Below are 25,189 nucleotides of genomic sequence, written 5' to 3'. Positions count from 1 at the left end.
AAATTCCCCCCCTCCCCCATCCACAACCCAATTAGTCGTTGTGCAAATCGTCTGAAATTAGGTTAGATGAAGCTTCCTATCATAGCAGAACACTTAAGTCACAGTTTGAATCAGATGTCTGAGAGAGGACGCCTTCTGCTCATACTAAAGCTAGTCTCCTTATAGAAGAGCATGACTGGTTGACTGATACACAGTTGAGTGACATTCAACGTTAAACATTTTGGCAAAGCTGGAGGGAATTGCAGTGTTTTCCCCTTAGGGGATGTGCTGCCAACTTGTCTAAGGAAATACTAAGCCAAGGGCCAACCCATTCTGGGCAAAGAGCCAAGATAGCAGTGGATCCAGCACAAAGAGCCGGGGCAAATTTGTCAAGCAAAAAAACAAAACAAAAGCTCTGTCTCTTTAAGAAAATACACTTAAACGCATTTTGAGGCTTTTTGGCCACAGCAGGTTCCCACCACCATCTTTAATTCTGCATCTTTCATGGCCGCGCCAGGTGGCTCCCCTGCCCAGGTCAGCACAGGGAGCCGGGAGGAGAGGGCCATTTTTGGAGGCGCAGGGGCAGCTTAAGAGCCACGGGGGGGCTTTGCAAGCCACATCCGGGGGGGTGCGGGGGAAGAGATTCATGTGGTTCGTGAGCCTCGGGTTGGCCATGGCTGTACTAAGCAGTCTAACTTTTGTGTAATGCTCTCATTTGAAAAGTGAACAAAGCCAAGAGGGTCTGACAGATTTGGGGGAGATATTACTGCAAAAATAATGCATCCATTTTTTATTAGCTGCAAACACTCAAGAGTTAAAGTGATCTGAAGCCATTGAACGTCAGCTATTCCACTGCAGAGGAGCTGAATTCTTAGCACTTTTCCTGTGGTACTTGGGCTTTGCTGGCTGAGCTGCACACGTGACAGTGGAACAAAAGCATCCACCCATCAGGAGGGTCCCAAAGACAAAAATCCCAGAACCCTATCACCCCTGGAGAAAGAAATTACTCAAAAGGGTCTGTTTTCTAGATAGCTGTTTCTAGATGCTGATTTAATAGCTGCACCAACTGGATACAGTGTACAGCTCTCTATACGCTGCCAAGGCACAACCATTCCATCTTTCTCTGCTCTTATCTTTGCCTGTGCCATCGACAAGCAGAACACGGGTGAACATTGGCCAAGACTCTCTTCCCTGCTTGTCTCGTGTAAGGGTAGCCTGTTAACCAGGACCCTGTTGTTATAATTAATCCTTTTCCTATGTCTTTGACAATTTTCCAAAGGGCAGTGGGAAAGTCTATATCCAGGATACGATCTATAATTTATTTGTGTCTGTGTGTGTGTATTCTGAAGCCATTGCTTTGGAAAGGAGTGGCTGACCTGTACATATTCAGGAAAGAGAACCAGCAGTAACATTCAGGCAACCTGTTTCAAGCCAGCCTTACTTGGTTAGCAACCTACTTAAATCAAATTACATGTGAGGCTAACAGCCAGCCATCCCCATGCATGGACCTGCGGAAAAGGAACTGGTCAAAGTATCATCAGGCTTAGTTGACCAAGGTTATGTCTACACAGCAGCATTATTTCAGAATAACATCAGTTATTCCAAAATAATGTATGCGTCGGCATAGCAAGCCCGTTATTTCGAAATAATTTCAAATTAACGGGCTTCTTACTCCAACTCCTGCAACCCTCATTGCATGAGGAGTAAGAGAAGTCGAGGGAAGAGTGCTCTATTTCAAAATAACGGCTGTGTACACAGTGCCAAAAGTCATAATAAGCTATTTCGACTTAAGCTATGCAGTTAGCATGGCTCAAGTTGTGTAGCCTATTTTGAGTTTAGCCCTGCTGTGTAGGCGTGCCCCTAGAGTCCTCCCCTGATCAGTTGCCAACTACCTCCTTGGTGCACACAGTTATACAACTCACTGTAGATTAGCTAACTCTTGGTTTGAGTAACTTAAAAAGTGGAATTTATTTCTTTGACCAGTGCAGCATGACTTAGTGTTGTTTGTGAACTATGATAGAGGGTCCAGGTCCTCAAGAGGGCCCTCTAAGGTGCAGTGACTCCATTGAACATGGTGACACAAACGTTACGTCAATCAGGATCCGATGTCAGATCAACTCATATATAGTCACACAAGGCCCACATTTTTTGACATGTATGGACATATGTGTGTTTGCATGTTTAACATGCACATTCAGGTAGCGTTGTTGCCCAAATGGCTGGTTAGATGTTTCTTGCAGTGTTGTAGCCATGTTGGTCCCCAGATATTAGAGAAACCATGTGGGTGTGAGATCTTTTATTGGACCAAATTATGTTGGGGAAAGAGTCCAGCTTTTAAGCTACACTGTGCTCTTTTTCATGTCAAACGAATAGCTCAAAAGCTGTCTCTTTCCCCAACAGAAGTTGGTCTAATAAAATATATTCTCTCACCCACATTGTCTCTCTTTTTTGGTCCCCGTACCTCCTTGGCTTTTAGTAAACCTTCCCGTTCCCCCTATTCAATATGAAAGGAAATAAATTCTAGACTCTAGAATCCACAACTTGTTTCACTAACACTGTTAGTTTTGGAATATTTCAATTAGGATAATCTAGTTACAGTATTTACAAAATATTCCCCGTTCCCCCTTGACAAGCTTCTCGTACCCCCTGGGGGTACGCGTACCCCAGGTTGGGAACCCCTGCTCTACTGTATTAGCAGGAAGAGCAGAGAGGATAAATCACTTGTTCAAGGCAGCATAGTGAGGCAGTGGTAAAATTAGAACTCAGGCACCCTGGGCTTCAAGTCCCATGGTTATTTCACTAAATCCTGCAATGCTGACTGTGCATCTCTGTCTAAAACGATATTCGTTCCTTTCTTTTACCTTTGTTTGGTGAGAAGTCTAGAACTGTGGTTTTTACGCTAAGGGTCAGAACCCAGAACTGGATCGTGGCATGTCAGGCACTGAGTCTCCTTGCTGCAGGGTCATCAGAAGGGGTGCTAAGGCAGACTTCCTGCCCCTCCTGGCCCCGCAGACTGCACTACGCCCCAGAAGTAGCCAGCAGCAGGCCTGACTCCTGGGGTGTAGAAGAGCACACAGGGCTCCACACACTGCCCCTACCCTGAGCACTAGCTCTGCATATCCATTGTCTGGGAATCTGCTGCTGGCTGCTTCTGGGGTGCAGTATGGTCTGCAGTGCCCAGACAGGCAGGAAGCTGCCTTAGCACCCCTGCTGCACTGCTGATTGGGAGCCCCTTGAGATAAGCCCCTCCTGCCCCAGCCCTGACTCCCCTCTTCTCCAAAGCCTGAGTCCCCTGCTACAGCCCAAAGCTCTCTTCAGCCCCACCCTGCAGCCCACACTCTAGTCAAATTATGTTGGGTCACAGGCATCAACGATTTTCTTCAGCTGGTCATGAGAAAAAAAAGTTTGAAAACCGCTGGTCCGGAAAATACAAAACAGAAAAACATGCAAGTGTCAGCGAGATTAGAACACTGTTTATAAAGCTACCTTTTGGAGCCATCCCTGGGGGCTAAGCATTCTGAGTGTTGTTCAGTGGACCTGTTGCTACAGTGAGGGAGAGCTGTTTGTTTAACCAAGGATATCTTAAATATCACCTGTTATAGTCTGTACATACTTGAAAAGTCATTGGCTGTTTTACCTCGGAGTACTCACAAAGAAAACACTCAGGGCCACATCTTGATGTCAATTATAAGGACGTGTGCATCCTCATGATGTTCAGAGCTCTGGTTTATTTTGGTTAAGAAAATAAGTCTGGATCCTCTTCCAGACCTCTTGAGCCTTTTGTAAAAATTGGACATATCATGAGCACAGTCTGTTTCCTGTTATTTTAGCTTGTCTGTATCAGGTCCCACATGGAGGCAGAAGAAAATAAAAGAATAGTCCAAGCATTTCAGAACTTTACAAAAGGTCTGGTTCTAAAAGGCTCAATATGGTGTTTAGGGCTTTATATTTCCTGAATCAGATATTATAGCCCATGTGTGCCACACTAATCATGCAGCTCTATGAGAGCCTGGAGTATCATTTTAAAAAAGGCAACAGATGTGAAAACTAGTGTTCGGAAATGTCCTCACTGCTGACTTTCATTCAAACAATCTGGATGTTCTCTTCAGCTGCCCAGATATTCCTGTCCTCCTTCCCCTCTCGCTAAGGTCCGAAGTAAATTCTGTGAGAATGAAAAATTAGTCTGGTAACCAAGTAGTAAAGCATGGCCTACATTCTTGCCGTATTCAGCTTCTCTGTGTTTTACCCAGTAATATGATAGGTAGGGTTGGCTGGTGGATTATGAGGTAGCGTCTCACCAAGTGTCATGGTATTTTATTAAATCAGAAATGTGATAGCTACTGTTGTCACACTTCAGAATACAGAACAATTCATTTGTAAATGAGAAAAGCAGATCCCCCACAAATGCCTTTCCCCTTACATAATGCACAGCACAATGCAACTGAAGCTGAGTGGGCTGTGACAATATTATTCCAGCGTGGCTTTCATAGCTCACAACCACGGTTGGGAATGTTTTTTTAATTTGAGAGTGGTGGGGTGTGCCAGCAAAGTTCTGCTATTAATTTATTTTCTCAGCTCCCATTTGTAGAGTCGGCACTCACTTAAAATAATGTCCTCAATTATAAAGCAAGGAAGGAACAGAGGAGATGGGCACTGGATTGAATTAGATCCTTTAGAAACCTCTACTCAGCAAAAGTCCGGAATTGTACCTTAAGGGATGTAGTATTATACCATAAGAGGGAAGCAACATTAATATATCTCGGACATGATGGTTCTTGATGTTTTAGGTCTACATTTCCAAAGGAAAGTGTGTGTATACAATTATTCTTACTTCAATCGCATTATAATTCTCAAGTGCATTTAGAGCTCAGGAAACTCTGCCTTCCTATATAGGGATGGTGGATATAATTTTCAAAAGCATGTGAGTGATTTAGTCACTTTTGAAAATGAGACTTAGGAGTTCTACTTTCAAAATGGTCTCAAGGACACACATGATTTTGAAATGTTTACCCATTCTGCAGAAATGTAGGATTTGTGAACAGAACTGTCTCAATGCATTTATGAAGGCATGTCTGTGATGTCTTCCCTTTGGAAATTGCTCACACACGAAAAAATCTTGTGGTTAGGAGGGGATGGATTTAAATAGCTCATAGAAATCCTTGGCTGTGTAGCAAGACTACTACAAGCTTTAGAATGTAGATAACAAAGAATGACTAGTGAAGCACATAAAGAACCATCAGTAACTGCTTAAGAGTCCCCTTGCACTTCTAAAAACAAGTAGTCCCGTGACACTTTAGAGACTAACAAAAATATATAGAATCACGAGCTTTCATGGGTAAAATCCACTTCATCAGATGAATTGGAATTCCATTTCAGAAATTCATTTGTAGATCAACCAAAACAACCAGACCAATAACTGCTGGCTTCCAAGGGCTTTTGCAACACACATTGCTCCTTCCCTGTAAGGGTCAAAGAAGAGAGAGAAAGAAAGGCTTCCCAAGTTTCTTCCTCATCCCCTTTTTAATCACAATGTCAAGTCAGAGAAAGAAACCTAGAAATAACATTTCTTGAGATTTTGAGGTAAAGCCTTCACCACTCAAACAAGAGAAATTTAGATAAGATCCAGAGAGCATATTTCATGCAAGCTAAGCTCCAAGTGCATAATCTCTTCAGTTTAAATTTCCTAGATTGATTTCCTTATTATTTATGTGCATTATTTCTTAACTTTGTCTGTGGAATGTGGATATGGCAAGATCCCTTCTCTTCTTGATGCATGAGCAGGAGAGGGTAAAGCCCGAGCAAGCACTGGGGAAATATGAGCAAGGCCTCATACAGGAAATTTCTGTAGCAAGACCTAGAAAGTGGGGTTTTTCTTCTTTCCCTTCAGTTAAGCCTGAATATTCTTATTGGTACAATAAGTAATGCTCTTGGGGAAGGCTGCTGATTGTAATACCAACAATGCATGTAAACTACTACTATTTTACTGGTTAAAAAAGTTTCTTTGCATGAGCTTTACATGTTTCTGTATGAATAGGAAGCAATTTCATCTTACTGTGCAATTCAAGAACTGTTGTGATCTCACACAATTCTTACATAGTAATTCTATTCATGTTGTGACCAAGCCACAAATTGTCTTGTAATCTAATTAGTTGACTGGAATTTGTTGAGAGTTTGAGCAATACATGGGTGACCTGATTTTACCTTACTATCTGGCTTTAATGTGTTTTTAATTTCATGAAAATTCGTCTTTCAAATTTGTTATTTCAAGGCAATATCATTTCCTGATTGATATGGGGGTTTTGTTGTGTGTGTTTATGCTTTTCAGGATTGTGACCAAATACACATAGACGACGTATCTTCAGATGACAATGGACAAGATCTAAGGTAGGTAATCTCTGAACTGGAACCTTCAGCTCAAACAGTCCACAATTCCTCAGAAATAGCTTGAGAATGAGCAGTGGTATAATATAAATAACATTCTCGATCTTGCTGTTTTCCCCTTCCATATTCCTTGCATTCATCAATGCATAAAGAGCACAAAAGTCCTCTTTCTCCCACTTATATGCCCAGGCCTTACTCTCAGGCCCGATCCATACTAAGTTAAAGCCACACTGGGAAAACAATTTGAAAATGGATTGAACTTGACTCAGCTATGCCTTCAAATATGGTTTGGCCAGCCAGCGTAGATTTCAAAACCATACTGGAGCCTTACACTTGTGCAGTGTTGTGTCCGGACTGTATGGAACTCAGGCCCAGAATTCCCAGGAGCTTTGCCCAATGGGAAAATTCCCATTTTTGCAGCTGAAGGTCCTATATGTATCCCCGTATTCTGTGGTATTACAAGGAAATTGTATGATTAACAAGAGGTAGCAATGATGTTAACATGAGTTACAGTGTAATTATATTTTCCACAGGAATTGACTCCTGGTTACTGTATTGTTGTTTATTGTAAGATCTCAAGGCTGCCATGGCAACTGTACTATTAACATATCACCCACTCTACTTGCTGTGTAATTTGAGAATTAATTACCTCAACACATTGTCTTCTGATTGTACCAGCTACACACCCCAGCCACTTATTTTCCATATGACATTTCTTTATTGGAATATGTTGACAAACTTGACAGTGCAGGACTCCATGGTCACGGCATCGTCTAAGCCCAACCTGAGCTTCCTGGCTAAGAGCTTTGTGCAGTTCATTTTTTAGTCCTGTGTTCTGGACTCTTTCATGCTGCACTGAATATTATTTTTTTTTTAAAAGTACCTTTGATCACTGCTACCAGAAATTCCTGAAGATGTCAGACATATTTTTCAGTGAAATGACCCTGCAGTTTACACTTATCATCACCTATCACAGAGCACAGAACGGTACAGCCAGGACTCGGTGTCATAATACAAGGTCCTCTTTGATTTGAAGAGTGATTTTTAGTGTCCAGCAATCTTACATTGTGAATAGCAGGTAGACCAGTAAAAACTGGCTGTGTCATGAAAATATTATTTCAGATTTGCATGTCAATAATGTGCATATGTGAAGCTGGTAATCATGCACGTGATAAATTTGCATGTGCATTTGCCAAGTGTGCAGGTATATTAACAGTAATTGTGTGTATAAAATTGGGGTGCAGATGTTCACCTGCATAGTATGGCAACCAGGACCTTTTGCTGACTCTAAGCTGTTTTCTAATTAATCGTGTATATAATAAATGGACGTAGCTACATGATACATGGAAGGCAGTTCTCCCTGCACAGAAAAGCTGGAGGTATTGTTGTAGCTTGTTTTCAAAAACACTGAAAGAATAAGAGACTTTCAGGGTATTTCATTAGCTCTACCAGTATTAGTGCAGATACATATTCAAATGAAAAACTGGATTTTACCTTAAGTAAATTACTGCAATAATCCGTCCTTATTATGAGAGTATATGGAAAAGCAATCTGCTAACATGTCTCTTTTCATCCTGTAACAAGCCTGTGCCCAAAAGATCTCTGTTGCTTGCCTATGCTTAGTGAAATTAAGCCAAAATAACTTTGGGAAGTGAATTACTCTAAATTGAAATAAAATGTCTCTTTACTTTTGAATAACAGCATCTACACAGGCCCTTAATGTACTTTAAATTCTTGTCTTTAGTTGATTTGACTTTAAGTCCTGCATAGAAAAGTCCTTTGTAGGCTTTTCTATATCCTATACTGAGTTTATTCTCTTCTTCTGAGTGCTACGTGTGTAGATTTTGGTGGAGAATGTTCATGACCCAGCATTGTAAATAGCCACTGCCCTTTCATTCCACTATTAATTCATTCTTTTTCTAAAACAGTTTTGAAGCCTGATATTAACATACAGTGCCAAAAAATTTGGGAAGGTCTGCATCAGAATTACATTCTTTAGGATTTGAGTATTTCTACAGACAGTTGCATTAGCAGCTCTGTTTCGGTAAGCCAGGCATACATTGTGATTTTCATGTAAAGGACAGTCCTTGTTTCTCTGTATTCAAGGTAGTTCTAAGAAACTCACAATGAATGGTTGCTAGTAACCAGCGTATACAATGTCTTCATGAGAAGTCACTTTCACTGTCTGTATCCAATAAATTCTTCCTTGTTTTCAGAGAGTTGTAGAAAGTAGATACATGAAGATTTGGGAGACATTCTGGGTTCCGTACCTCTGGCAATCTTGTTGGTTCCTCACGCCTGAAAATAGATTTCTCATGTCAAATCAGTGGGCAAAAATTTTTACTTCATTAATCCGACTATAGTATCACTAATTGTATCCAATGGTACATGGAAAACCATCCCTTTTATTGTACAGATTTGGCATCAGGCCAGATGCTTAAAACCATCAGTTACACAATTGTGTGTAAAATGCACATGTGATTGCACACCTACATTTGTATAGAAAATTGGCTTTCCAGGTCACTCTGCCCAATTTGCTTGTATAAGAGTGTGTTGGAGGGCTGGAGGGAGAGTTGTGGGTATAAATAGGTGAATCCACAAATTCAGCGGGAGTGGTAATGGGAATCGACTGACGGTTTAGCCCAACATGTCTCGTCCTGCAAAATAAAGTCACATACCACAAATTGATAGGTATTAGCAGAAACACCTAAGAGGTATGGCATGAAGAGATGTATTCCTCCTTTTCCTCTGCCTTACCAGCTGCCTCCATTAGTCTCCAGCAGGCATCTGGTGTCCCTATACCCCACTTCCTTCACTTATTTCCACACCCATTTGGAACCTTGTTTTATACAATTGCACTAACCCTCTTTCCCATTTCTTTGTCCTCCTCCTTCTTCTGCTTCCCTTCCCCACTCCCCAGCACATATAACTTCTCAGCAGATGGCTTTCACAGTTCAACTGCCGGTGCAAACCTGTGCCTGGGCTCTGGAGTTCACGGGGGAGTTGACTGGATGAGGAAATTAGCATTCCGCTACCGGCGGGTGAAAGAGATGTACAATACCTACAAAAACAATGTAGGAGGTAAGTGTCTGTGGACTAGGACATGGCCCCTTTCATCTTTTAAAACAACCCCCCCTCATCAGGATAAACACTACAAGGTAAATGTAGTGAGCAGCATACTTACGGCACCTTGATCTTTGGAGAAGTGAACTGCTGGGCAAGTGTTTCAGCAAAATTCAGCTGCCTGATCCTTAAATTATAAGTCACGACAGAATAGCCTAGACACTCCAAAAACAAGAAGCAAACTAATTTGTTATGGGGAAGTGCAGTCTAATGGGTAGAGTAGGGAACTAGGAGTCAAGACTGCTCTTGTACCTTGTTCCCGTCTCTGACACATTGTAACATTGTAACAGGATGGGTAAATTGCAGCCTGTCCACACCAGAGTTTTCCCATGGGCTAATAACTACCTCCCATGGATGTGTTGTGAGGCTTGGTTAGTTTTTGCCAAGTGCTCTGAGGTACTGTGAAAGGCATTTGAGATAACGGACCAAGCTACAAAATCTGGATCTAGATTTCATGCACCCTTCCCATAATCAGGAGTTGATCAGACAAGAGGTTCTGGTTCAGACTAGAGATATTAGATAGCGGTTAATTAGCTAATTGAGTTAGTGGATGGGGGAAGGGCAGTGTCTGCACTCACTCCCGACTCATGCCGTGTTTCAATACAACCTCCTGCTGCCATTCGGTATTTTTAAAGGGAAGCCGGCAGGAGAGGACCCTGGCTGAATCCCTGGTCTTGGGTCTTAGAACAACCTCTCCTCCTCCCTTCCCTGCTGCTTTGCATTTTTAAAGGAAAGCAGGCAGGAGAGGGCACTGGTTGAATTCCAGGTCTCAGCACTCCTCCTGGCTTATCTTTAAAAATGCAAAGCGGCAGCTTGAGTTTGTGCTGAGGCCCAGCACCAGGGATTCAGCCAGCGTCCTCTCCTGTCGGCTTCCCTTTAAAAATGCACGGGGGGAGGGGGATGAACGAGTAGACAATAGTGCTACCCAATAAGCTTCTAGTCGACTCCTCCTTTACATCCTTAGTTCAGACCTATCTAATTAGCATGAAACGAAATATTACTGCTCCTAAGAGGGCTCTGTAGGCTTCTGTGTCCTCTGTGCTGTTCCCCTGTACATTAGAGGAGAAATCAGGCCCTGCTTCAAGAGCTTTACACACAGTATGCAGTGTCTACTCTAAATGCTGCTCAGAAATTATTGTAAGATTCTTGTGGGGGAGGTATTTTCTGTCCTGTATTGTATAGGGCCTAGAACACTCAGTACTCAAACAATAATGGCCTTGACATTAATTCCCTAGCCATGCAATGAACCTGGCAAAAGTTTACTAAAAAACCAAATATTTTTAAAATATGCATTTCACTCATGTTGATATTTGTGCACCTAATTAAAGGGCACCACATCTCCAAAGTCCTTGGATTCCTCAACAAACACAATTAAAACTAAATATCTTTGCAAAAAGAAAGCTGTGCGTCCCAATAAATTAGCACCAGAGCTGGTACAGAAAACATTACTTTCATTGTCTCCCCAAACATTCCATATATAGAATACACCCCCCCCCCCCCCCCCCCCCCCCCGTTTCAAACAGTCTAAAACCAAATATGTCTAGTCTCACACAGAAAGATGCATAGATGAGCTCTGGTGTATATGGGAGAAGGAAAATATTCCTGAGTCACAGTTCCCTATCCCACATCCCATCAAAATGATATCCCCGGACAATGGGAAGTTCTAGCCTCCTTGAACTCTTAGCATCCAGTTTAGCTCAGCTAGTTTCTGGTGGGGCTGGGATTTTGTCTGCACAACTGTCCCAGAGCTAGAACCAGAACAACCTGTAACCATGAATAATAATACTCCTAAAGGTATTTTAAACATTTGCCTTGTCTGTATGTAGTGGGAATAATGATTTTCCCATATATACTGGGAATAATGACCTTGTGAACAGATTTTCAGGGGGATTAATGACCAGCAGGACCCAACAGCCATCTGCTTCTGCTCAGACCTCTGTCCTCTCCGCACTGGTGCAGTTCTCAGGAAATGACTGGTGCCTTAACCATTATTGCTTAGTTTGTCCATAAGCTGTATGGGAAATTTCAGAGAAGTATTCTAAGTGAGCCAGGCAGAAACTGCAGAGCTGGAGCTGAGCAACTATTGTGGTGCAAAAAAATGTCAGTGCTAACTACCCCACCAGCAACTGTATTTCAAAGAAAGCCTCTCTCTACAACAGGCCCTTAGTCATGAAACACTTTGCACAGCAGCAGTCTAGAGGTCCAGCAGGTTGAAGAAGAGACCAGTGACAGATCAAAGCCCCTCAACTGTGAATTGTGCCGAAGAGACTGGGGTCAAGATGGGAGGGGGAATAGGGAAGTGGATGAATAGGAGTGAGACACTGGGGGCATTCAGGGCATCATCTGCTTTGAAGCAATGTCCAAAAAGAAAGGCTAGCAGGAGGTTCCAGAGGGAGAAAGGAAGGGAACTTGGGGCAGAGCCTTGGAAAACTCCGTAGCAGTGTGATCAGAAGGGATCTCCACCAGGAATGAAAGAGGAGCAGCTAGAGGATTCATACATGGCCAGAAGAGAGCAGGAGGCTCTTTGGTGTACTGTGTACTAAGCTGTGCAAGTCAGTCCCTTTTCAGGCAGCTATAAATGATGCTTTATTTCCATGCTTGCAGGTTTAATAGGCGCTCCTAAGAGAGAAACCTGGCTGCAGTTAAGAGCAGAACTGGAAGCTCTGACTGATCTTTGGCTCACTCACGCTCTCAAGGCTCTGAATTTGATACATTCCCGGTAAGAACAGCTTAAGGAATCACCTCCATATGAGATCCACAAGCTCTTTTGCTTCCCTTCTTTTCCTCCAAACAAACCATGGCACGTTTATAGGACTTTGCTGGCCAAATCTGTGGGAGGCCCATCTGCGCATGTTTTGTAGATTTGTATTATCTGGGATAGGGTAAGCTCAATCTGATACATAGAAAAATCAGTTGGTTTTCCTGCCCTGATGCTGGATACTCCATTTGTGGCATTCCAGGAAGGTACTAAACAGATTTGCAGGAGACCAGTAAGGGGAAATAGAATCCCAATTACTAGCCCTGACTTAGTTCACCCAAGGGATTAAGAGTAAATAATATTGGAGATTTACCACCATTTAAAGCACCTCAGTAGTTGGCTGTAATATGGATTGTAAGTCTTCATCTTTGGCACTGGATTGGTTTTTTTTTAATTATTTCATTTCTCATAAATTAATAAAGAGATTGTACAAAAATCCTCACCTCTCATATAATCACCAACTTCTTTGGAGCTTTCTTGGGTGGCATCTGGCTCTCTGCTCCCAACTCAGAAGCTAGCCGGAGAAAGGGACGCAGATTGCCTCATGCATTGCAATTCCAGCTAACCACTTTGTTTTCTAGGCCTAACTGTGTAAATGTATTGGTCACCACAACTCAGCTCATACCAGCTCTCGCTAAAGTGCTGCTATATGGCCTGGGCACAGTCTTCCCCATTGAAAACATCTATAGTGCAACAAAGACAGGTAAGAGCAATGCAACTAAGGCCTCATCTGAAGTGCAGTTGACTGTTTGTAACCAGGCAGTTGTCCTGGAGTCTGACCCACTTACAGTGAGAATAGGTAAACTGTGTTCCTGCAGCAGCTTTATTCACAACACAACCACATTACACTCCTGTGGGTGCCTCTGCATCTAATATACTGACTGCCCATGTTTGTATCAGTGCACTGTAGGAAGACTAAAGGGTAGCTCTTCCATAGTGCCTCAGTTAGTGATACTATGCCTAGGAAACATGCACACCCAGCAGCATCAGCAGGCTGTGGGCCTTATGTTCTGGGATGTCTGACCTCACAAACAACTGAGAGGCAGGAATTCTCATTAAACCTGTTACATAACCATGTCCAAAGGTCCTGATTAGACTGGAAGGCTGGGGTAGACAGGGAACTGGACCACTTACAGAAAAGCAACCATGAATTAAAATAGAAAAGCCATGGTTATTTGCCATGATTGCTAACAGATATTAATGATCTTGTTTGCTGACACAGACAGCTATACCTGGTTACAAACTTTGAATGTAGACAGGGCCTAAGGAAGGGAATGTGATGGTCTTTTGGTTCAGCCATTGAACTGAGAAACAGAAGATCCATGCTCAATTTCTGACTCTGCCACAGAATTGTTGTATGATCCTGGGCAGATCACAGAGGATGCGTAATAGTTGATGTTATTTTGACACATGATGTCAAAATAATGTCAAGCTGGAGGACTTCTTACTCTGACTCCTGTAACCTTCATTTTTACGAGGCATAAGGGAAGTGGGAGGAAGAGTGCTCTACGTCAGACTTCCTGCTGTGTAGACAGCGCCAAAAGCCGAAATAAGCTATTTTGACGTAAGATAGGCAATTAACGTAGCTCAAGTTACATAGCTTATTTTGTCTTTAGGCCTGCTGGTAGACATACCCTTCGACTGTCTGTGGTTCAACTCCCCGATGCTAAATTCAGGCTCATAGTACTCACCAACCTCAGAGCAGAGCTGTGCAGATTGTTTGAAAGGCTGAGAGGCTTGTGAGCACCAAAAAGAAATGCCTGTAAATAAAATAAAGAGAAGCTCTGAAAGGGTAGAATAGACTATTTAGTGCTGGAACTCAGTGCTAAGTTACATAACTATGAATTTCATGGACCACATCCATACCACATGAGCATACATGCCGTACGCACTGAACTCCTGCTCCTTTATACACCAGGTTCAATATAAAACCTATAATGGATTGTCTTGGGGGGAGACTTTTTTGATTGTTCCAAAGACTTGGTCAGAAGTCTGGAGAAGGCATTCTTACTGTAGCCAGAAGTAAAGCTGCAGAGATTACAGGGAAACCAGGAAGGTCTAGTATTCTGAATATGTGGCTAAAAGCTAGGCACTCTCAAGATCTCCTTCCCTCTCTGCCAATGTGAACATGTTCATATCAATTACATTAAAACTTCTAACATTAAAAAAAAAGTTGGAGAATGGTGGCCTTAATCCCTGGGGGTACGTCTACACAGCAGGGCAAAATCGAATTAAGATATGTAAATTCAGCTATGTCAGTTGCATAACTGAAGTCGAAATAGCTTAATTCGGCTTCTGACGCTGTCTACACAGCAAGAAGTCGAAGGAAGAACACTCTTCCTTCGACTTCCCTTACTCCTCGTAAAATGCCGGTTACAGGAGTCAGAGTAAGAAGTCCTCCCGCTCAACATTATTTCAAAATAATGGCTTGCTATGTAGACGCGCATTTTGTTATTTTGAATTAATGTCATTTATTCCGATATAACGCTGCTGTGTAGATGTACCCTGTGGGTCCCTGCTTCCCTGTATGTAAGGAGGTGATAGTCACTCTCCACTTTCTAGGGTGCTGTGAAAATTGATGTTTTTAGTTTGCTTTGTAAATGTATATTAAGCATCATTAGTATATCATAGTGCCACATCAGGAATGACCAGATAGTCCTATTTGCTTTCCCTTTGTGAGTAAAAATATGGATAAGAATGTGAATTTCAGTTTCTCACAAGACCACATTACCATCTAGTCAAAAAGAACTATACAAGGCCAAATGTCCAAAAAACCCTAACCTCCTCCAGGGGCTGCACATCCCCCCTTCTTGCCCTTTTGTGATATTAATAATTATGTTTATATTGTAGTGAATAGATACCCTGATATTCCCTGGTGGCTAGCACCTCCTAGGTTCTTCCACTTCCCCAGAAAGACATATCTGTTCCACCCCAATAGCACTAGCTTGGAAAAAAGTTTAGAAGTGAAAAATGTTAGCAACAACAACAACAAAAATCCAACCAAAAACTGAGTTTCATTTTTTAAAAAGAGATAACATATTGAAAGTTTTCAGCTGAATACTTTTTGACAAACATGGAATAGTTTCTGCAGAAAACAATTACTTTTCATGAAGAATTCTGTACAGTAGAAAGCCCAGTTTTCTATCAAACAATTTATGAAAGACATGCTTTCTTGTACACTCCGCTGGTACGCAGTAGAAATTCCCTACCATGCTTTAATATAGTACTATAGGTTCAACCTCTCTAGTCTGGAACTCTCTCGTCTGGCAACATCCATGGTCCAGCATGATTTTAGTTAGCTGGATGTCCCATTTGTCATGGGTATAGCCACGTTTCCTTCAGTCCTATTTACTTTGTTTACAGCTACAATTCTCGGATCTCAGTGTTCTCTGCTGTTATTTAGCTCTAATTTACCCTTATATGTCTTCTAGGAGCCCACTAAGCAGTGGAAGTGTTGGTAATGCTACTAGACAATATTGACTTCCCATGGTTCAGCAAATTCTTTCATTCGGCACTGGTCAGGTTCTGAGGGTGCCGTACTAGAGAGGTTCAACATGTAATATATGGATGTGCACTAAGGAACCTTAATGCGTTCCAGCAGGGTTTATACGGACCAAATAATGCACAACATGTTATTGCACTGTAGAAATCACACCTGCTGTAGCTCACATTGTCCTTGTATAGACAAACCCTGAGATTCTCAGAAAATTGCATGTCTCCAGCAGCAGGGCCATTAAAAAATTCAACAAATATCACAAGACTTGTGGTAAACATAACGGAATTGGCAACCACTATAAGATAAAGAAAGTGCACTGGTAGCTCGTGTAATGGCATCTCAGGAATGTTGAGAAGTTTTAATTTGATAACAAAATTAAAAATATAAATAAGCAAATGAAATCAGGTCTCACTCCAGCCCTGCTGCCCAGTTCTCTTAGGCCATGTCTTCACTCCAGGGAAGATCGATGCCGCCATGATTGATCTTCCAGAGTTCAATTTAGCAGGTCTCTAAATCGAAGTCAGAGTATGCTCCCATCAGTGGCTGGTATGCCTGCTCTTGTGAGGAGTAGAATCATAGAACCATAGAGTTGGAAAAGACTTCAGAAGGTCATCAAGTCAAGCCCACTGCCCTAGGCAGGACCAATCCCAACATTTGCTCCCATTGGCCTTCCACTGTGGGGATGTCGGGGAAACTTGAATTAAGGTACATCGATTCTAGTTACATAATTAACGTAGCTGGAGTTGTGTATCTTAATTCAACCTTCTCCTTTAGTATAGACCTGACCTTAGGCTTTGTCTACACTATGCAGCTTTTAGTGATACGATCATGTTGACACAGCCTTGCTGGTCCTGCTGACAATGTGTTGTTTACAGGAGCTCTTGCTGCAGAAAATGTTTTGTGTTTCAGGGGAAGAGGGGGAGTGTGTTTACACCTCTAAACGAAAAAAGTGTTATCCTTCAATTGTCAGTGTGGACATAGCCTAAAGATAACAAACACTTCTCTTTTGTTGCTCAGGGAAAGAGAGCTGTTTTGAACGGATAATGCAGAGGTTTGGAAGGAAAGCTGTATATGTTGTAATAGGAGATGGTGTTGAAGAGGAACAGGGGGCAAAAAAGGTACAGTTGTATGTACAATTCCGAGTTCTTCAAGTTTTCAATTCAATGGCTCTTTATGTAACTAAGCATTAAATTAAACTTCTCTCCCCCCCCCATGCTATTTTCAGCAAGGCTCTTTTCCCTGTTTGCAAATCCTCACAGCATCCTGAGCAATTTCCTACTGCAAATCCCACTTCCATAGCCCTGGCAACCATTGCAGCCTTTCAGATGGTCTCTTAGAAGCACTGCTAGTTTCTATTACATGTTCCAGGAACTGTTCCTAATTAATAAAGAGGGCATTAGACACATGACAAGAAACAAACCCTGATTGTGTGAGGTCAGCTGAAGCAAGCTTGGTGAATTCTGGAGTTTCGAATCCACTCTTCTAACTTCCAAACTTCAGCAGAATTTCTCAGGAGTGATTTATTACAACTTATTAATACTTAGTTCAGTTATGGAGGCTCATGTTGTTACAGTAAATACCAAGGAGACTAATAGTGAATGGCAGATTTTCTTTTATTATTTTATGGAGCCATTTGTGTTTTGGGACTTTTTTTTGCTTATTACAATTTTTTTTAAAACGGGGAGGCACATCAAATGCAAACAAAACAAAAATGGAGGGATCTTAAAGGGACACTATCAGGGACATTGAACCCAGAATTTTGAGAGTATTATATTGTCACAGGCATCCTAAAGAGAGGCCTGTGGAGCAAGTGTTTATTCCATCACATGCCACTGTTTGGGACGGTCCAAGAAAACCACAGTTTGATTTTTAGGTGCCAATTAAGGCTTCCAGTTAGAGATTAATAGAACATTTTCAAATAGAGTTACCTAGACTTTTGTCTAGTTTCTAACAAATTAAAAAACAAATCAGTTTTGGATTCAAAGTTCAAAACATGTTGATTATCCACTTTTAAAATATTTGTGTGTCTCCTTTTCCTGCTTTCCACTGGCATCAGATGCCAACCTGCCCAAATATGGCATTCAGCATGGGCTCTTATGAGGTCTCCAGCCTACTAGGAAACACCCTTCTCATCATAAAGTCTTAGAGGAATGACAGTCACTAATGGTGCTGGTGGTGCTGTGGCTCTGAGCACTGGCTGCTGGTACAGTATGCCTCGGGATGGAGCACGCCCTTACAGAGAAGACATCTTCCGTTTCTGAAGAGCTGTGGTGGAGGAGAGGCGACTGAGTTGGAGCTGTGCTTGTACTGCAGGCTGCATCTCTCGTGCTACTGATGCAGGGTGGTAGGCACCAATGAAGCGGCCGCAGTGTGGGGTAGGAAGACAGCTGAGCCAGAGGTGCCCTTATAAACTCAGTGCCCTGTGTAGCTGCCCGTGTGAGCCATGCCTAACAGCTGCTATACTACTCCCCTCGCAGAGATGGTTTATATAGAACAGTGGTTCCCAATCGCTGGTCTGTGGAGCGGTGCCAGTCCACGAACTGCTGGCTACCCGGGCCGCAGCGGCTGCCGGAGCTCACGTCGCAGCGGCTCAGCCCTGGCAGCCATGGTGGCTGAAGGGGAGGTGAGGCAGGAGGCACCTTCCTCCCTCCTTTCTCGTCCCTCCCTCCCCGATCCGTGCTTGGGAAGACACACTTGGGGAGGGAGGGGGCACGAAGTAGGAGGGAGCACGCACGCTACCAATGGCCGCCCTCCCTGCCTGCGTGGCCAATTTTGCCAACGGCAGAGCTGGGGCTGAGGCTGCGGCAGGAAGAGGTGGAGTGGGAGGCACCTCCATCCCCCCATTCCCTCGGTAATGGCGGCCAGCCAGGGTTCCATGACCTCCCCTTCTATCTATGGGTGTGCACGACATGCTTGGGGAGGGAGGGGGCATGAAGGAGGAGTGTGCGTGCCGCCAACAGCCACTCCTCCACCGCATGGCAATAACTGCCACGCTCCCTAGGTGCGCAGCCTTGCTCTGAGGAGTGCGGGGGTGGGGTGGGGCAAAGGAGTGTTGAGTGAGGGCTGGTGAGGTCACGGGTCAAGAGGGTGTTGGCATGGGCTATAGGGGTCCAGAGTTAAAGGGTCAAAGGGCATGGGGTGTAGGGGTTGGGATCAAAGGGTGTTAGGCACTTGGGAACAAGGGGCTGGGTTGGGGCATAATGAATAGGCAAATATGCAACTAAAATATTACCCATCCGCCAAAAGTTTGTGAATGGGCTTGCTGGTCCTCGGCGTAAAACAGACTGAGAACCACTGCCATTGGGCGCTGCCAGTACTCGAGCTGTAGCCTCACTTTCCATTTAAAGCGTTGCTGTGGCAGCATTACTGTGGCTGCACGTTGAACTGTCAAATGTAGACAAAGCCTGAGACTCTTGTGCTCCAGGGCTGGCCTTCCTGTGTAACCCGGCTTCCCCTGGCTGGTTCCTAGGCTGAAACAACTGCCAGGCAAGGTTGGCCACACTGGGTGCACAGGCTCAGGGAAGAAGGGATCCTGGCAGGTGTAAGGCACCTGCTCTGTCCCCAGGGTCTCAACCCAATTCTGCCTTCAAGCAGCCAGGAAACCTTTTCCTCAAAAGCGTGTCAATTCCTGTCCAAAAAAAAAAAACCCCTCTGAAAATTAGCCAGATTCCTAGGTGCTAAGCTGGTTCCTTAAGGGTTAAGAATCCCTCCAAGAAAAACCCAAAATGCATGGACTGAAAGTGAAGTGATAATAGCCTGTTGTTTTTGACAGCCCTGCACTATACTTCAAAGGTAGTGGGTCAGTGCACATGACTGCATCAAAGGCTACCAGGCTCCCTAGCAGTATGAACAGCAGAAAGGTTCAGGAGCCTACTACAGGCAGGGTTTCAAGAGGCCTCTTGTTAGTGTCTCCTGGCTTAATCAACTCTCCCATTAGGAGAACACATTATTTGCTGGAGCTGTCACAGCCTTTGATTGATGACAATCATTAGTCAGGGCTGCTAGCTACGCACCTGACTTTATACAAAAAATGGGGCGGGGCAGAGAGCTTTTCACTGTTTTGCTGGCAGCACTGATAATATCTTAGTTTAATGGGTCGTTTTTCTGCACCTGTCCAACAAATGATAAATCTGCAAGAGCTGAACAGCAGGCGTGGCTGAGTGTCCGTGTTTTCCTCTCTTGAAAGAAAGAAAGAAAGATAGATAACTTAAGTGGAAGGGATTTTATATCCACCAACGGTCTGAGAGACTGGGAGAGGAAATAACTTTTCCCCTCTAAAGTGAAATTGCAGAACAACACACTGTAGACACTTCAGATGCCCCTGTCTTTGCTTGCTGTGTGTAGTGTGAAGTGAGCAAACAAAGTGATAAAGAACTTCAAGGGAAGATTTGTTGTTTACTGATGGATAGTCAACATAGCAGAGAGGAGCTGGAACTATATTTAAGTATAGAGTAGTATAAATAGTTATCCTGAAAAATGAGCATCTGCTGTCACTATGGTGTGGTAGGCAGGTAATACATCTGGGAAAGGATTCTCTTGTTTCAACTATTTAGTCTGTCTGGGAAATAAGAATGTGTATGTTAAGAAACCAGATTAAGGCTTTAGCCAGACACACGTTGTACTGATTAACCTATATGGGTGCAGTTAAAGTAGTATAGTCGCTCTAGTTTAGACGCAGTTAAACTTATTCCTGTATGGCAAGGGGAGTAAGCTAAAACAGTTAAGGCAGGGCTCATACTTAGAGTATGTCTACACTACAGCGTTATTTTGAATTAACTTAATTCGAAAAAGTTAATTTGAATTAAGCTAATTCGAATTAACGCATCTACACACAAAAACTATTTTGAAATAGCATTTTGCTATTTCGAAATAGCACGTCCACAGTAAGTGGACCCTGAACCGAAGTTAAGGCTGGCCAGAACCAGTGCAGCAGGGCATCAGGTTAGGACATAGTGTGTGGGGCTGCTGCCTAAGGGTAACTGAGCTCCGTGCTTGAAATGACCCTACCCCCACCCCGAACAGACAGTTCTTAGGTTTCCCCACTTGGTTGTCTACCTCGATGAGGGACAGCAAAGCAGTCCTGTCTTGGAGTGCCCTCAGTGTCCACCACAGCACTGGGCCACATGGAGCCGGAGCTGCCCCTGGGCATGCCGGTGTGTCTCGTGGGGTCGTTGCCATCAGCCCAGCTGCAGGCTGCATCGGGGGTTCCATCAGGGGGCTGTCAGGATCCAGGAGGCCCTGGGAGAGAGCCTCCACCCCAAGAAGCCCTCAGAGCCTCCCCAGTCCTCCCCACCTGGGGCTTGTGCCCATTCCTCCCTCATGTCCTTCCACTTACCCCTCCCTAGCCCCCCTTCCTGATGTCAAACAAAAGACACGTATGTTCAAAAATAGAAACTGGGTTTATTGAACAAAACTGTCAGGGGGATGAACCTCTGGGGAGACTGGGAAAAGGAGGTGGGAGAGGGGAAAAGAGAGGGTAGGAGAGGAGAGGGGGAAATCTGGGAGGAGAGAGCTGGAAGGGGAAAGCAAGGGGAAGACGCGGGAGGGGAAGCTCAGGGCTCAGGGTTGGGGGTCTCGCCAGACCAACTTGACTTTCATGCTAACCTGTGCCTGGGTTCGCATGTGGCCTTTGGTGGCCAGGCTGGCAGCTATCCTGACATAGATGGCCGCGTTCCTCCGTCTAGTGCGGAGATCATGGACGTTGGGGGCATCCCCCCCAAACCTGAATAAAATCCATGATCTCCACCCTGGACCAGGAAGGCGCCCACCTGCTCCAGCCCCTGTCAGGCTCCTGAGAGCTGGCAGACTGCTCCTGGGGAGCGGTGAGGGCTGGCTGCCAGTAGCTTGCTGGCTTATGTTTTGGGGCCCCTGGGTCAGGGGCCCCGGTGGCCACTGCTGGCTCTGGGCTGGCAGGCTTGGATCTGGCACAGGCACTGTGGCCAGGGTCTACCCCTTTAATGACTCCTGGGCTGGGGGAGAGGAGAGTAAGTTTTCCTGGTTGTGCCCAGAGTGGCCACCAGGGTTCCCTGGGAAAGACTGGAGGCCCCCTATTTCAAATTAAATGTCTACACAGAACTTAATTCAAAATAGCTATTTCGAATTTGGCGTTACTCCTCATAGAATGAGGTTTACCAAATTCAAATTAAGGGCTCCGCTATTTCCAATTAAATTTTGAATTAAATTTGAAATAGCAGTTTGCATGGATAGACACTATTAAAGTTAATTCGAAATAACAGCTGTTATTTCAAATGAACTTTGCAGTGTAGACATACCCTATTAGAGAATAATCCAGCTTCTGACAAATGAGAGTCAGAGCTTCCTGAAGATGGGGTTATCCTGTACCGTAACCTGGGCACAAAAGACAGTTATTGATGTTCTTCGAGATGTGTTGCTCATGTCCATTCAACATAAGTGTGCGTGCTTGCCACATGCACCAGTGCCGGAAGATTTTCCCTTAACATCACCTGTACAGGAAACAGCTCAGTGGCATGCAAATGCTATGCTGATCCATTATTTCAGTTCCTATGTGCCTATGGATTTGCTCCGAGGCTTGTCTTTCATGCATTGTGAACTATAATTGATAAAAACCAATGGCTTTGTGGTGCATGCTTTTGATTATGTAAACAACTTCATTTTATTGCATAACTTCCTAATCAATGGAGAGGTGGCAACACAAAGGTGGTTTTTGTGGCGTGGAGCATGTCTTATTTATAGAAAAGGATTACAGAGCTATGTGGAGAATCTCAAAGCACTTATCTGTTGTGTTGCTAAGGCCAGTACTGCTATACATTTTAGAGATCAGGAAGAAGGAGCAAGATTTTGTTTTGAAGAACTTTCTTATCCTAGAAACATTCACATTAAATCCTGCAGGAAAATGGGAAGTAAAGGTTTTTTTGCATATAACAATAGGAAATCGTTGCAGGCATCCAGATACTTGCCCTGCTTCACTTGTTTCCTCCCATGCCGGACAGCATGAAAAAGTGCCTCTCAAACTCAGGAAGTTCCTAGCAATTTGCACTGTTTTCTGGTCTCTGCAGATTCTGCCAAATCCCCTCCCTCCCCCATCTTTTAATTTCTAAGATGATCCTTTGTCTCTGTAGCAATATTGTGAGTTGGTAGCTAAGGATGTAACTCATCCCATTTTTCAGGGGGCAAACTACAACAGATCTTTTATGTTTAAGAAATATATTTTGGTTTCATTCCAGCACAACATGCCATTTTGGAGAATCTCCTGTCATGCTGACCTGGAGGCTCTCAGGCACGCTCTAGAACTTGAATACTTGTAGCAGACCCCAACATCTCAGTGCTGGGCAAGCATCACTCCGAGAGACATCAGCTCAACTTATTCTTTGGTATTTTATATAATTGATCTTACAACAACTGCAATCGTCTTTCTTCAAGGGGAACCTTTAAGAGTCTGCATCAGGAAATCAGTGTATCAAATCCTTCTTCCATTGGGTGGAGAGAAAAACCTCCAGATCACTCAATGGGGATCCTTCAGTTTTATGGCTAAAATGGATTTTTAGAGCTGAAACTGGACTCTTGACTGTTTTATTGCCACGTGAATGACTTTGAAGCACACAAAAGACTTAAGGTCCTGGTTCTACTTGTCAGTTTTCTTGCTTTGAAAAAGGGAAGAAAGGACACAGCATGGAATTTTGGGCATCACTGGACTCTTCATTACATCATGTGGGACTTCCTGAAAATAAGAGTGAAATAGTTGGGGGTTTTGTATTTTTTTTTAATTTATGAACTAATCTCATTACTCTGGTATTAAGCGCTGTACCTGTGTTGCTATCTTCTTTTGGGGGGAGGGTAAGGGGTCCTACAATTCTAATTTAATAGTTCTTTTCTCCACGAGAAACTGTGGACAATCATATTGTGTACATTATTAATGAGATCTTTGGGAACTGTTGGTAAGAATTATAGCTATGTTTTTTAAACGTGATTTAGATGGTATGTGAACTGTGCATGTGTCTAAACTGTGCCTTATGCTGCCATCTTCTTTTTGGCAGGTGGGGAGAAGTAGCTTGTGATGAATGAAAGGCATTAAATAAAACTACGTTTACATTTTTGGGGAGTAGAACACCCGCCTGCTCTTCTTTCCATGCATTTGCTTGATCTAGCAGATGTGTGGAATTCTTGCTTCCCCTGTGAGCTAGAGATGGACTAGGAAAACTTAGATTAGAGATGCCAAGTTTACAGTCTATGGGAGCTCTCTTTGATGGCATGGTAATGAGCAAAGATAATCACCAAAGTGTGTTAAGTACCAGCAAATTTGGCCAACAAACAACTTCTGTTCAACTATTAAGGGAAGCAAATATTACAATCCGACACATTTATTTATGTCATTTATTTATGTAAATAAATGCATATGCAAATTAGATTCAGCCTACAAGCTCCTGCTGAGCTGCCTTGGCAACCATTGTCAGTGTCAAACGTTTTGGCTCCCTCTGCTTGAATAAATCTCTAATTCTCAATACAGATTTTATTATTGTTTCGATTACAGTAGTACCTCGAAAGACCAAAGATCAGGACCTCTGTACAAACAAGTGACAAGTGAAAGAGCCCCAGCTCTAGAGAGGCTACAATCTACTTGTCATATGGGATGCCACTAGTGTGCAAAACAAAGAAATGGAGTGGATGTTGGTTGCAAGGAGATTGTAACAATAAAACAAAGTTTAGCACATCAGCAGAAATCAGAGTTTGCCCCTTGCCTACCCAATACCAGATGGGTGTAATTTGTATGTTTCATAGCAGAGGAAGGTTTAGAGGAAAGATGCATGGGAGATGATTAAATGGCCATATCCTCAAAAGAGAAACAGTATAACAGAATGTATTGGCCTCATTATCAATGCAGCATATTTACTGTTTGCACACAGGTGTGAAGTTAAATAGGTTTTAAAGATACAACAGTTGTAGCTACACAGCCTGAGAATTTCAAAACATCCACTTCAGGAAATAAAGATCCATTGCCAGCTTTGAGGGAGGGAGTTCCTGCAGGGTGAGTGTGGAGTACTGACCACAGAATAATTTAATCTCAGCATCTGGCTCAAAAGTTTCAGCCATGCATGCAGCATCTGCAAAGTATGTTATCCACACTGGCTTACAGCAGGCAGCAGATAAAAAAAGTCTGTTTCAGGTCCGGGCAAGGCACAAAACAAAACAAAGTGTGATTCTCCAGCAGAGGAGTCACTGGTCCTATGGGCTTCTGAGAGAGGGAGTCTAGGACAAAGCAAAGTCTTTCTGCACTGTTTGGCCAGCACAATGATTAAATTTGGCTGCAAAACTAGCACAAGAAACCAGAGAAATTAGGGGAAGGGGGAAATGTGAATGACAAACAGGCTCCAATGAGATAATACAAGTGTGAATAAAACCTCCAAAAGGCAGTGGCTCTGGGGAATTGTAGGCCACTAACAGTGAAGCTGCAGCTTTCAGGAACTTGCCAATCA

The 25,189-nt window shown here is 43.4% G+C and overlaps 1 protein-coding gene and 1 long non-coding RNA gene across 12 annotated transcripts in view; one reads left to right on the top strand and one right to left on the bottom strand.

Moving 5' to 3' along the window:
* The window catches only part of EYA2 (EYA transcriptional coactivator and phosphatase 2), a 171,722-nt gene extending 148,641 nt beyond the window's left edge, over window positions 1-23,081 (top strand). For all 10 annotated transcript variants that reach the window (XM_075901579.1, XM_075901580.1, XM_075901583.1 and 7 more), the window contains 6 exons: window positions 6,305-6,363; window positions 9,281-9,441; window positions 12,088-12,202; window positions 12,823-12,944; window positions 16,755-16,855; window positions 22,943-23,081. In XM_075901579.1, coding sequence (XP_075757694.1) covers window positions 6,305-6,363; window positions 9,281-9,441; window positions 12,088-12,202; window positions 12,823-12,944; window positions 16,755-16,855; window positions 22,943-23,023 — 639 coding nt within the window. In that variant the 3' untranslated portion in view covers window positions 23,024-23,081. The remainder of the gene's footprint in view (window positions 1-6,304; window positions 6,364-9,280; window positions 9,442-12,087; window positions 12,203-12,822; window positions 12,945-16,754; window positions 16,856-22,942) is intronic.
* LOC102445013 (uncharacterized) lies at window positions 8,027-16,758 on the bottom strand. 2 transcript variants are annotated; one of them, XR_012896585.1, is made up of 5 exons: window positions 13,933-16,758; window positions 9,545-9,645; window positions 9,224-9,421; window positions 8,854-9,017; window positions 8,027-8,658 (listed from the first exon to the last, which is right to left on the bottom strand). It is a non-coding gene; the product is annotated as an uncharacterized LOC102445013 (long non-coding RNA). The 2 variants fall into 2 exon arrangements; XR_012896584.1 differs by lacking the exon at window positions 13,933-16,758 and adding an exon at window positions 12,685-12,823.
* Window positions 23,082-25,189: the final 2,108 nt, after the last annotated feature.

The sequence above is a fragment of the Pelodiscus sinensis genome, chromosome 18 (genome assembly GCF_049634645.1).
Source record: "Pelodiscus sinensis isolate JC-2024 chromosome 18, ASM4963464v1, whole genome shotgun sequence".
In the NCBI taxonomy this organism is placed as follows: Eukaryota; Metazoa; Chordata; order Testudines; family Trionychidae; genus Pelodiscus; species Pelodiscus sinensis.
This window is presented reverse-complemented; position numbering and strand designations above follow the sequence as displayed.